Raw genomic sequence first — 12,225 nt, 5'->3', positions numbered from 1 at the left:
ACTGCCCCAACCAGGGCTTGGAGTCGGTGCAGGGAGACTGGGGAGGAGGGTGCACCTAAGGGAACACATGGCAGGGTCTGCACCACGTGTGGTGCAGTGGGGAATGTGCTATGGGCATCTACGTCCCAAACGAGGGCGGGTGGAACCGGTGGCTGTCCATGTGAGCAGGCAGCAGCTTAGCTTTCCTCTTTGTCAGCCTCCTCCTTCTCATCTTCGTCGTCTTTCTCCCCCTTAAGTTTCTGGCGAGCGAATTCCTCGATGACAATGTCCTCCTCACTGGAGGGGAGAACAAAGTGTGGTGAGCACGGAAAGGTGGCTGTGGGGAGCCCACTGTCCGGCTGCTTGGGATGCACCACAGTGAAGAGGCAACATCTTAGAAGACTGAGACTCCATTTTTACAAGGGGTCACATGGAAAAGACAAGGGGTAACGGGCACAAGTTACTCCTGCAGAGATTCTGATGGACACAAGAGAAAAATTTTTTTTCCCAGTGAGAACAACCAGCCATTGGAATAATCACCCCAGGGAAGTGGTGGATTCCCCAGCACTGGACACTGAAGATTTGTCTGGATGCGGTGCTGGGACATGTAGTCTAGGTCATGCTTTGCCTAGAAAGTTGGACCAGATGATCCTTGAGGTCCCTTCCAACCTGGCATTCTATGAAATCCCTGCTGACACCCAAACGCCCAAATCCAAGCCCTGTTCTTACTAGGGGATAATGCAGTGCTCACCTTGCCCTCTCACCCTACACACTGCAGGAGACAGCCAGGTCATCGTGACCCACAAGCTGACCTGAGCACACAAACCCAGGGCAGGTGGCTGGCTTGACTGTGAGCGTGTGTGACTGAGGAAGCTGGGCTCCTGCCTGTGACTTTCATCAATTTTTTAAGACAATATTGTGCATTGTCAAGGGAAAAAAAGAGAAGAAAAAGAAATTGAAGTGGAGACAAAGAAATTACTTACCTTCTTGCGAAAGGCGAGCAGTAGATGACATCAAGGGAGAGCCACATAATGAGAAGTGGGAGAAGAAAACGGAAAAAAAGGAGTCAGCAAAACTGATTCCAAAAGCTTGTGAATGTGAAACCACTTGTCAAAAATTACAGGGAGTGATGGTGGGGACAGGCCAAGAGATTTCCTTCTCTGGAAGTTTAGATATCCTTGCTGAGCTGGGAAACTGATAGGCTTTGGTGTGAAAGCCTTGCAGTTGCAGCCTGAGTTTCCAGGCCCCAAATCCCAGTGCTCATGTCCCATTGCAGGGTGTAACCAGACACAAAAACAGCCTTTAGGGGCTTTGCAGGCCAGGGCCAGCTGTGGGGCTGGTTGGCAGCTCTGGCTGCCAGGCACAGCTGCCAGGAATGGGTTTGGCATGCTGCAGCTTCCCAGAGGGAAGCAACCCCAGCTGTGGCTTCAACTGGAATAAACTCACATGGTGGGAGGAGAAGAGGACTCTGGCACTGAGGAGTGCATGGGGCCATGATCGGCCCCACTTCCAGCAGCCCTGGGACCTCAGCATGGGGAGGATGGGGACCAAGGCCATAGGGGACATTACGTCCAGTGGTGATACTTGTGACTGAGAGACACAACACTGCCAGCTGCTTCTGAGCGACAAGGCAAGGCCTGGGCTTGCTGCAGGACGTGCTGTGTGTTTGGAGCAAGGAGAGTAGTAAAATAAGCCCTGGAAATTTGCAGAACACATGCCAAGCCTGACATTTGAATCCTCATAGACTGTGACAATGCTCCTGCTGCCTGCCACTGTGGGGGCTGTCATCCTGTCTGCTGTCACATGGGGGCTCAGGGCTTTGAGGCCTGGGTGATTTAATCTAAGAATGTAACCTCAAAATGGAATGAGGCATCACATGCATTTGTGATGGGTCTCTATGGTTTATGTGTTAGAGGAAACATTGGCTTGTGGTATAAGGAAACGTCTCTTTACCTTGGCTTATCTGTACTCCATTGATAAGCACAGCAGAGGGAGGCAAGGATTGGAAGAGACAGATGTTAGTACAGAAAGGACATTTCAACTAACATCTCTTCTTAATGCTCAGGTGTGTTTCTGGAAAGAGAGCTGTTGGGATGGGTGGCAGCTGCTCCTGCACTGGTCCTGGACAGAGGGTGGCTGCCACACAGCTGGAGGAGCTCTCCCCCTCACACAGGCGCAGTCACGCAGTCCGTTTGCACAGAGGCACTGCTTTTACCAATTCTCCTCTGAATGGGGACTGCTTTTTCCTCCCCTGAGTGCCAGCAGATTCCAGGCACTACTTACCATCCGCAGGCTTTGGATGCATCAGGATTACAGGCAGCTCAACACCAACATCACTGGAAGGAAAGGCACTTGTTTCAATAAACATGCCCAGTGCCACACGATGCTCAGCCCCACAGGCAGCTCTCCCCTTACCTGGAAGTGAGATCCCCCAGGATGCTGTGGCAGCAGGAGAGAAGGGACAGAAATCAGCCAAGGCAGAGCAGAGGAGTGTTAGACTTTGCTTTATAATAAGGTGGAAGATGATGTATAATAGGGGTGAAGGGCAGAGATGATAGGGCCAGAGGGGTGGGAATCAGAGGGCAGCGCAGTGCCAGCTGCTCCATGGCCCAGGGAACAGGGCAGGGGCCTGATGGTGTGAGTCCCTTTGTCATCTGCTCAATGGTAAAAGATCCCACAGCCCAGCCCAAAAGAATAGTCCCTGACCTCACGCCCGCAGAATCTCACCCTCCTCGGGACACCACCAGGTTGACCTTCACTTTGTAGGACACCAGGATGCCAAGCACCTCCTTGTCCATGCCAGGTCTCAGGCTAGGAGAAAGGCAAAGTGGGATGGTGAGGTGAGCAGTGCTGCCCGCACACCCTGTCCACTCCCCTCCCCAGCAGCTCCCAGGGCTGTCTCTGTGCCCTGTTTTGTGTGGGTGCACTGGGTGCACAAGAGGACAACACAACGTGCCAGGAAAAGGGAGGCAAGGGCAGGTCATTTGGCTGAAGCCACAGAGCAGTTTCTGGAGGCCACTTGAGATGTGTGAGCTGGGATTTACTCCTGAAACAAGATCCAATGCAACTATGCAGAGGGATACAGGGGGCTTTGGACAATGTTTGGGACCGGGAGACTACGCCTCTTCTACAAGATGGAAGAGTGGGTCTGTGGTCATGTCAAAAAATCCCTACGTTTTCCAGCTGGATGAGGTGGGCTCAGGCACAGGAGATGTGGGGGACCCTTGATGGAAGCCCAGAGCATCCTGAGCAGCGGGAAGCTGCCAGACTCAGGGCAAGGCATGAGTCTGGCTTTGGTGGGGAGTGGGGGGAGCCCACCTGGCTCTTACATGGTAGTGGAAGCCAGGTTGGTGTCCTCATGCTTGAGCTTGCCATCGAGAGCCAGGCCTCGCTTCTCACGGTTGGCCGAGAGCAGGGGGGTGACGGAGTACGTTTTGGAGAAGGTGGAGTTGGCCCCCACGTTCTCACTGGAAGGGGTTGGAGAGGAGAGCTCAAAGCTAGCACCAGTGTAGTGGGTGCTCAGCACTCACTGGAGATACTCAGCATTGTGCCAGGCACCCAGTCAGAGCCAGATATCCCACCCTGCCCTCCCCACGCAGCTGCCTGGGCCTGTTTCCTCTTTTCATTCTCTTGTACAACCACTTCTTTTTTATATCCCCCACCTCTGCCCTGGTCCTCTTTGTTCTCAGAGGTGCAGAGGCTGTGGTTGGCCTCAGACATGCAAAGCTGGGGTCAGGGGGCAGCTGTGCACTGGGGCCTGCCCAACCAACACCCGCTTGTGCTGTAGGCACAGCATCCACAGCCTTCCCTCTCCTCTGCTTCCTCTGCATCTGCTCTACTAACCCTGATATTTCTGCTGCCTGGTGTAAAACCATCTTCCCCATCACTCTCCCCTCCTCCTCATCCTTTCTCTTCCTCCCTCTGGCTGTGGTACTGCACCATCCCTAGCCCCTTTTTACTTACTTTATCTCCTCAGTGCACACAGTCTTCGTGTATTTATCCAGAGAATAGAGGACCACGTCTGTGATCTGATCAACTGAGGAAGGACAAGTGGGAGAAATTTTGGTGATGCAGCAGAGGTCCTCATCTCTGACAGGGAGGCTGGGATGTGGTGGGTGCTGTGCCCGTCCCGCCCGTCTCACCTGAGATCTTAATTTTTTTCACAATCTTGTTGGTGGTGTTGTTGATGTTGACAGTCACGTTGATGGGTTCTCCGTGGTAGTAGATCTGCAGTAGGAACAAGCTTGGTTGTATAACCAGGGATCCTGTTCCCTGTCCTTGGGAATGCATGTGGTGGCGTGAGCCACGGGACAGGCTGTGTACTGACCTCTTTATCCAGGGAAGCTTCGAGGTGCAGGGGCTTGTCAGACATCATGAACTGCCGGGTGGTTTCCGACTTTGGGGCTGGCCCCATCTTCAGGGGTGCAAACTGGATCTTGCGGATGATCAAGCGCACTGAGTTCCTGCAGGGCAAGAACCAGTCACCCCCCAGTCCTCCTGGCAGGGACATGTCAACACAGCCTTCAAGGGGGGCGCTTTGGCTGTCTTTGGGGACATCACAGTGTATCCAGCCAAAGGATGCAAGCTGCAGCCTGCTTTTAGGACGTGGGGGGTGCTGACATGGGGATCGCTGCCACTTCTTCAGGTGAAGTACCTCACCCAAGCATGGCACAGGCTGACAGTATGTCCTTGTCCCAACCCCTGAGATGGTTACCCCAAAACAATCCCATGGTTTGGTTTTAGGGTCATGGGGCAGGAAAGGGATCCCCTGCAAATACCTCTTGTGAATTTTCTCCTCCAGATTTTCAGCGCAAAATCCCTTGACCTCAAAGTCCACACCACAGGCCTGGGGGGACATAAACGGTCACTAAGACGGGGATGCTCAGCGCTACACCTCTTTTCTCCATTGCATCCCTGGAGATGCTGGTCCCAAGTCCATCCATCCTTCCTCCCCAGCCCTCACCCATGGGCCACATTGCCATGGAATAGAATCAGCTCTCATTTTTTGCACCCCACAACTTAGCCGCCAGCCAGGGGAAATGAGACCAGGGACACGGGTCAGGAACAGCAGCTCACCTTTCCCACATCATCTGGTCCTGGCTGGAGGGTGACCGAGCAGGGCAGATTGGTGGCCACCTGGGCAGAAAAGGGGAAGAGAGAAAAAAGTAAATAAAGAGTGTGCCCAGAGATGAGCCCTGGTGCACACCATGGAGGTGTGTGATCAGGAAGGGCAGAGCATCCCCTACCTCAAAGGTGAAGGGGTAGGCATTCTCCCCAAGCTTCTTCATCAGCTTCTCCTGCAAAGGAGTGAGAGTTTTGGGTGTCTGGTCCGGCACCGGCGGGAAGATCTGGGTGGTGAGGACATAGATGTCCTTCCTGAAGGTCAACCCGATAACATCAAGGTCATCTCGGCCATAGCGAAATGCGCAGGTCAGCGTCACGTACACTGGAGCCACATGGAAACAAAGAGGAGCAGGGTTAGGGAAAAGGTGAGATAAAGGGAAGGCGTGGGGAAAAGGGTTAAAAAAAGAGGAAAGAAAGGGAAACTAATAACTCTTCAGCAGACATACGACTCTGTTGTCAGGACCTGGACCTCAAACGCTAAGTTTACAGATTCATCAAGTTAGCAAGATTCATCACATCTTTCTGCAAGGCACAGATAGCTTCAGAGCCAGTGCCCCAGGCAGAAGAGATGAGAGGAAAGAGGCAGCTCCAGGTCAGCTGCCAGGGCCATGGTGTACAAGCAGCTGTAGATGACCCTGTAGACATGGCAGCTTTAACCTGACACCAGTCCCAGGTTGCTGGGGAGCTTTGCACTGGTTTCCATTTCTTCCCCTTAAAATGTGGGGTTTTCTATATTACTACCTTTTCTGTCCTTTAGGTACTCTGGGTCTATCAGGCAGACACCATCTGCAAACAAACAGAGAAGGAGGACCGGTGAGCTCAGCTGCCCAAGCAGATCTTTGCAAAAACACAGCACTTCCTAAATTCCAATCATCTGCCCATCAGCTGGGAGGGTGACCCAGGGGAGGTGCCGGTCAGGACCATGGCAACACCTTCTCCTCCAGCATCTCCGCAAGCGGTGTGGCTGGGTTGTTTTGCAAATGGACTTCATCCATTTCCCCACCATTTTTCTGTAAGGGTGTGTGCAGGAAAATGGGCTGTTTGCTCCTCCGGAGCTGTCCTCGCTTCTGCTCCAGTGTGAAGCAAGAGGTGAGCAGCCACCAGCACAGGACCACTCACTGCATGTGCTTCCCTCTCCATGGCAGGCATGGCCCCACTCACCTACAGAGTCCACCGAATCCACGTGGTCTACGAAGTCTCTCTTCCCCAGGTAGATGGATAGCTGGATGCAGCACATGGTGAAAGAGGGAAATAGTTTAGTGTTTGCTGTTGAATTAGCCAAAATTTTCAATCCTTGAGTTGTGTCATGGGGCTCATTAACCCTGCTGTTAACAGGTTGGACCAGACCTTGCATTTAAAGGTTCATATAGTTGCATTTTTTTTTCATTTCTATTTTGAAAAGTGAGCCCTGTGATGGCATCAGATCAGGTATAGCAGGAATCAGTCAGGTTTCAAAGGCAAGGGAAACCCAGCCTATGTCCTGTCCCATGGACAGAGCCACCCTAAAGGAGCCCAAGCACAGCTCACACTTAAGCTGACGTGCACCCATGGATGGGGTACCTGGTCGTCTCTCTACGTGCATGGACTCACCTTGCTGTTGGGGCTGGTCTTCTTGAACACCCTGCAGAGGAAACACAGACAGACATGTTGGGAACCCTGGACGAGGTGGCACTTCCCGCTCCCAGGGCAGGGAGGGAGAGGGATGGCCATTTGGCCATTCTTCTCCCTAGAGCAAGGAGGGGAGGGCTTCCCTGCAAGCCTGCAAGCATGGTGCATCTCCAAGACCTGTGCCAGAATGTGCACAGGATGTCCTGCCCTTGGGAATTCCAGTGTCCTGCAAATTCAGAGCCAAACCCACCCCATTCACCATGCTACCCAGGGGGATGTCATGCTTCTGAGCTCCATGCATGACCATTGAGGAGGGGGTGCATTAGCGCTCTGTGTCTTAAAAGCAAGTGAGAAAACACCAACATACAGAAGAAAAGAGAATGTGCTTTGTTGGCTCTACAATTGCTCACTCCATCTCTCTACGTTGAGCTCACAGAGTGACCCATGGGGGCAGTGGGTGAGCTGGGGGTCCTTTTCTCCCTCTGCCCCGCAGCACCCTGCTACATCCCAATTAAAACAAATTAAAACAAATCAAACAAAACACTTACTTGGCTCCTTCTGCCATTTTATGTCAGTGGCCGTGCAGGTGGGGATCTGTGGGGAGAAGGAGGGGAGGTGCTGGGTGAGGCGGTGGGGAAGGGGCAACTGCAGCAGGACAGAATCATTCATGTTCTAACACAGTTGCAGAGCGCTTCTGGGCCTTTTGCCTTGGCAGAGCTCAGATGCTCCAGGTTCAGCTTCGAGGCAGCACAGGCCCAGTGGGGCAGCCAAGCTGAGAAAGCCTCTTTCCCCTGGCTGAAAAGGTGGTGAAGAGGACGTGGAAGAGAGAAGGGGAGAGCAATGCCCCAGGCAGGCAGGCTTCAGAAAATAGGAAGCTCATGGGTGACTCTGAAGAGAGCAAGATCAAGGCTGAAAAAGGCAGGAAAATGAATAAAAGAGCTTACAGAGTTTCAATTTTATGAATTTCTGTTGTCTGCAGGAAATTGTCTATCATGGCTTAACCTGCACTGTGTGGGCAGGGGAATTCTCGAGGTGCATGGCCCCAACTCACAGCCCTTCCATGTCATTCCTGGCCGGCAGTGCCAGGGATGGCTCCTGGAGGGCAGCTTTTGCAGGTCTGCCTTCGCGCTGCCCTGTGTTTTAGTTGCTCAAGCCTGATGTCCAGAATTAAATGGTAAACATCACACTGATCACCAGCTGATCACCGGGATATTAGATGGAATGAACTCAGCTTCTTAAAGTTAGGTAGCTCTTGACATTAGCAGAGCTTAACCCCGGGCAGGATTCTAAGCCCCCAGGGCACGTGGGCACGTTGCCTCTTTATGCAACCGCAGGGATGCTGAGGAGAAAGAAGTTGATACAAGGGGGAGGAGATTATCTTCTTCCCCATGGAAAAACAAGAGATTAGTCCCAAACACGGGATCTTCGATGCCATCACATGCTTCAGGATGTGAAGCTTGGGCATCCTCACCTGCAGGGTTTCTTGGGCAACAGCGAGAGAAGGTGTGAAGGGAGTGGGAGCAGCAGAGCAGTGCCATAGACTTGGCCCTCTCCAGAACCCAGGAACTGGGGATGAAGTGATGAAAGGTGGAGGAGAGAATGGCTGAACTCCTCCTTTGCATCTCCCAAGACCTCAAGAGGGGACATAGACCCCTCCTGCCTTGCTAAGCTTTCCTTGCTGCTACTCAACCCCTCTATCCATGCCCTCTGGCTCGGCCAACACTGAAATCCTTTTGGCCACATTTTATTCCCTTCAGCCCCAAACCACCCTCCTTCCAGCCCCAGCCTGGCACCAATGTCCCTGCTGCCAAGCATTTGATGAAACAACAAAATCAGTGATCCGAAGCACTGGCAGGGCCCAGGCAGCACATCAGGTAGCACTCACCTGGCAGGTGGGTGGGTGGACAGGCGGACAGGCGGACAGGCAGGCAGGCGGACAGGCAGGCAGGCAGGCAGGCAGGCGCTCTACTCCTCCTCTCCCGGTTGCCACCCAGTCACTACGGGCTGCTCTCAGACCTACAGCTTCTTATACCTCTCTGATGGTCCCTCCCCTGGCATCTGATCTTGCCTGCTTGGCTTTGGCTGGAGATGTAGGGGGGGATGTGTGTGTACCTTGGGAGAGGGACTTTCAGGAAGAATCCTATTAGTCTGTTAATTGGAGAGACGCTCCATGAGTAAGAGTGAGCTATAAATACAGCTTTTGCCAGAGTCCTGCGAAAGCCGCTTACGGAGATTGGCAAAGTGGGCTTAGAAGCAAGGTGATGGTAATTGAGGTGGAAGCTCTGCTCCTGATGGGCAGGGGTGCAGATTTCCATGGGGACTCTCTACAGCTGCTCCTGTGGCAAGTGGAGCTGGGCCAGCCCTGGGCACAAGGGTGGATGGAGATAGAGAGGGATGTGTCCAGTTCTATTCCTCCCTCATGCACTTTGCTGGATGGCCAACAGATGGATGGGAGGTGCAGGCAGCTTCTTGCATGGCCAATGTGTCCATGTGGCTGGTCACCTAGAGGTGACCCCCTGTGGTCCAGGGCACATGGGACACCCTTGCCACAGGGATGCTGCTGTACAAGATGATGGCCAAAGGCACATGTGAGGCTCAGGGCTGCAGTGGCAGCTCCCACACCAGTCTGTGCTCCCCTCTAATCAGCAGGTGGGGCCAGCTACCCCTCAGTGGTGGGACACAGACCTGCCACCATCCCCCAGCACAGCTGGGTGATCTGCTCAGACCCACATCATTTCATAACACCACAGGCTGTCCTCACCTGACCCGATTAGCACAACATTAATTCAAAGTTTGCTGCTGCAAATAGAAAACTCTTGAAAGCGCGGAGTGGATTTGCCTTACACCAGCCAGGAGAGAAGCGTTCCTCACTACTGTCCTTCCTTGCCACAGCCAGCACGGGGGGTCCCACTCCTACAGAGGTGGCTGCAGGATGCTTGTGGATGCTGCCCCTGGGCTGACCCTAGGGACAGAGCACAGACCACAAGAGTAGCCTGCAAACTGCTCCAGAAAGGTTCCTCATCTTCCTCACCTCCAGCATCCATCAAGCCCTTGCTTGCTCAGCCAGACCCTTTACTTTGAGCACACACTTGTGTCCTGGCTAAGCCCCCAGAGCTGAGCACCAAAGTCTCTGCTCCTGGCTGTACCTCCATCCCAGAACTGCCAGCAACATCCTCCCCACACTCTGCATCAACCTAACAACCTTCATCACCTGGGTACCAACTCCTCTCAAATGCAGCCCACCTGTGCACCTGTCCCTGTAGGCCACTGGTAGCCACCAGGAGCCACCAGGGCATGCCAGCCCCACTGCCCAGGGCTTTAGCTGTCGGCACACGTTGCCCAGGGCTGGGACTTGTGATCTCTTTAATTGCACACAGGAGACCTTCTTAGTTTGCAGATTAGTGGGTGCTATTTCTGCCAAGGTCAGGGGGACACGTGAACTGTGACCTTCCCGCTGGTGGGTGGAAGAGGAGGAGGAGGCAGCCCCACCTGGACACCAGGGGGACAGCGGAGTGCCCACCCCCAGCGTCATGCCCCGAGCACCTAATCCTGAGCTCTCTGTTTGCTGCTCTTCGTCAGGCTCTTAATAAGGCCCCTGAGATTGGTGCTGTTCACAGGGGCTGTGGCCGCAGGGTCTGTGGAGCATGGTGAGGTTGGAGAACAGATTTCATCATGGCAGGCTTCAGCTCAGTTTAACCCTGACTGGGTGGATTGAGCCAGCGAGACATTCCTTGCCCAAGTGTTGGGCATATATTTCCCCTCCTCAAAACAGTGGTGAGACAGACAGGCCACATCCCTTACACCATGCTCTGAACCAAGCACCAGGGAAGGAAGCTGGGGGATGCAGCACTGTGTTAAAAATAATAGGGAAATGAGAGAGGGCTTCTTCCTTTTTCCTGTTTAATAAATGGCTAACGGCTTCTCTTATATGCCTCATCCCACCCGTGCCTCCAGGTCCACGCGCTGTGTGAAGCACAGCTCAAACAGCTGCTTCCAGTGGGGCAGGACACCACTGGTTGAGGGACTGGTAGAGAACCCCCCCTCCATGGGAAAGAGAGGGGCCTAGGTTTATCGCTGGCATCCAGTGCCCAGAAGTGTCCTGCCTCCCCAGAGAACAGCCATGGGGCTTCCCACATCTTTCCCACTTCGGTGCCCTCGCCTGCAGGGTCTGCCCTCTGAATCATAGAGTCAGCCAGGTTGGAAAAGACCTTTAAGATCATCAAGTCCAACCTTTACCCCAGCACTGCCAAGGCCACCACTAAACCATGTCACTAAGGGCCTCGTCTACACAGTTTGCGAACACTTCCAGGGACGGTGATTCAACCACTGCCCTGGGAAGCCTGTTCCAATATCTGAAGCAAGCCTGGAGTGAGCCAGAGCCACTGGCAATGTGAATCCACATTGCCTTCCAATGTCCAAGTGTCCCTGGTGCTGGCAGGGCTCCCCAAGTGCCGGTGCATCTGGCAACATCCCGGCTCAGCCCCTGGCACTGCACACCGCAGCCACCTTATGTAAACACAGCCAATGCTGCTGATTTCTCAAAGCCCCTCAGAGCTCCAGGGCTTCTGTCCTGGGTTCAGCTACAGCAGTCATTGGGCTTAAACCACGACAGCTTCCTCTACTGATCCAGATTAGGTGTCACAGACGGCATTAATCCGAAGCCAGGCGCCTCCGCGGCTGTGGGGAATTACTGCCGCTCTATTAAGTAACAGGAGGGAGTAGCGCTGGTGGGAGTGGGTCTCCGGCAGGAATAGGGGTCTGCTGCTGCCATCTCTGCATGGGCCTGCCATCACTGTGTGTCCCCATGGGCACTGGTGAGAGGTGCAGCCATTTCCAGAGCCTCCAGCCCAAAATCAAGCAGGCTACCTGACTTCTCAGTGGGCCTGGACACCAGTTCCTCTCAAGTCTGGGAGCCCAGTAGGAAGCCTTGGCAGGGGCTTTTGGCATGTCTGCACCAGTGGGCTGTTGGTGAGGGACAGTCCCTTTGCATTGGGCTCGTGGCAAGAGACAGACCTTTTGCATTGGGCTCATGGCTCATGATGCCAAGAGCAGCAGCCAGCCAGGAGCGTGGCTTGGCACAGAACTCCATCCTCACCCTTATGCCCCTCTGGCAGGAGCCCACTGTCCTGTCTCCCTCCAGAGCAGCCCTCCTGCTCCTGAGCACTCTGGCAGCAGACGGTGCTACCCATCTGTAATTAACTGGTGCTTATCACCCTAGCGCAGCTCAAGCCAGGCACATGTACATGGCTCACTCGCTCCTTGCCACAAGGAGCAAAACCTCTGCGTCTGTACCCAGGAGCTACAGGGAATCCCAGTGGTGGTTGCAGCCTTGTCCTGCCAGAAAAAGCCTCCCTCCTTCCTGACACCTTCCCAGGAGCCCCCAAACCCCACTTCCCTTCTGCCTGCAGGCAGGGCACACACTGACAGCATGACGTGAATGCCATCGTGGGTGCCTGGCTTGCTTGGCCACCCAATGCCCACAGCATCTCTGTCTCCATGCAGCCAGTAGCGAGC

General features: G+C 54.0%; 1 protein-coding gene across 1 annotated transcript; it reads right to left on the bottom strand.

Moving 5' to 3' along the window:
* Positions 1–176: 176 nt before the first annotated feature.
* Positions 177–7,276, bottom strand: LOC104409743 (arrestin-C-like). Its single transcript, XM_010019704.1, has 17 exons — positions 7,260–7,276; positions 6,694–6,724; positions 6,265–6,325; positions 5,845–5,889; positions 5,226–5,425; positions 5,056–5,115; positions 4,758–4,825; positions 4,307–4,442; positions 4,122–4,206; positions 3,943–4,015; positions 3,309–3,446; positions 2,707–2,790; positions 2,395–2,418; positions 2,263–2,315; positions 1,933–1,942; positions 963–965; positions 177–276 (listed from the first exon to the last, which is right to left on the bottom strand). The coding sequence occupies exons 1-17, from the start codon at positions 7,274–7,276 to the stop codon at positions 177–179; spliced, it is 1,188 nt and encodes a 395-aa protein (XP_010018006.1).
* Between the last annotated feature and the right edge of the window lie 4,949 nt (positions 7,277–12,225).

Source organism: Nestor notabilis, unplaced genomic scaffold, assembly GCF_000696875.1.
Source record: "Nestor notabilis isolate BGI_N333 unplaced genomic scaffold, ASM69687v1 scaffold28538, whole genome shotgun sequence".
NCBI classification, from domain to species: domain Eukaryota; kingdom Metazoa; phylum Chordata; class Aves; order Psittaciformes; family Psittacidae; genus Nestor; species Nestor notabilis.
This window is presented reverse-complemented; position numbering and strand designations above follow the sequence as displayed.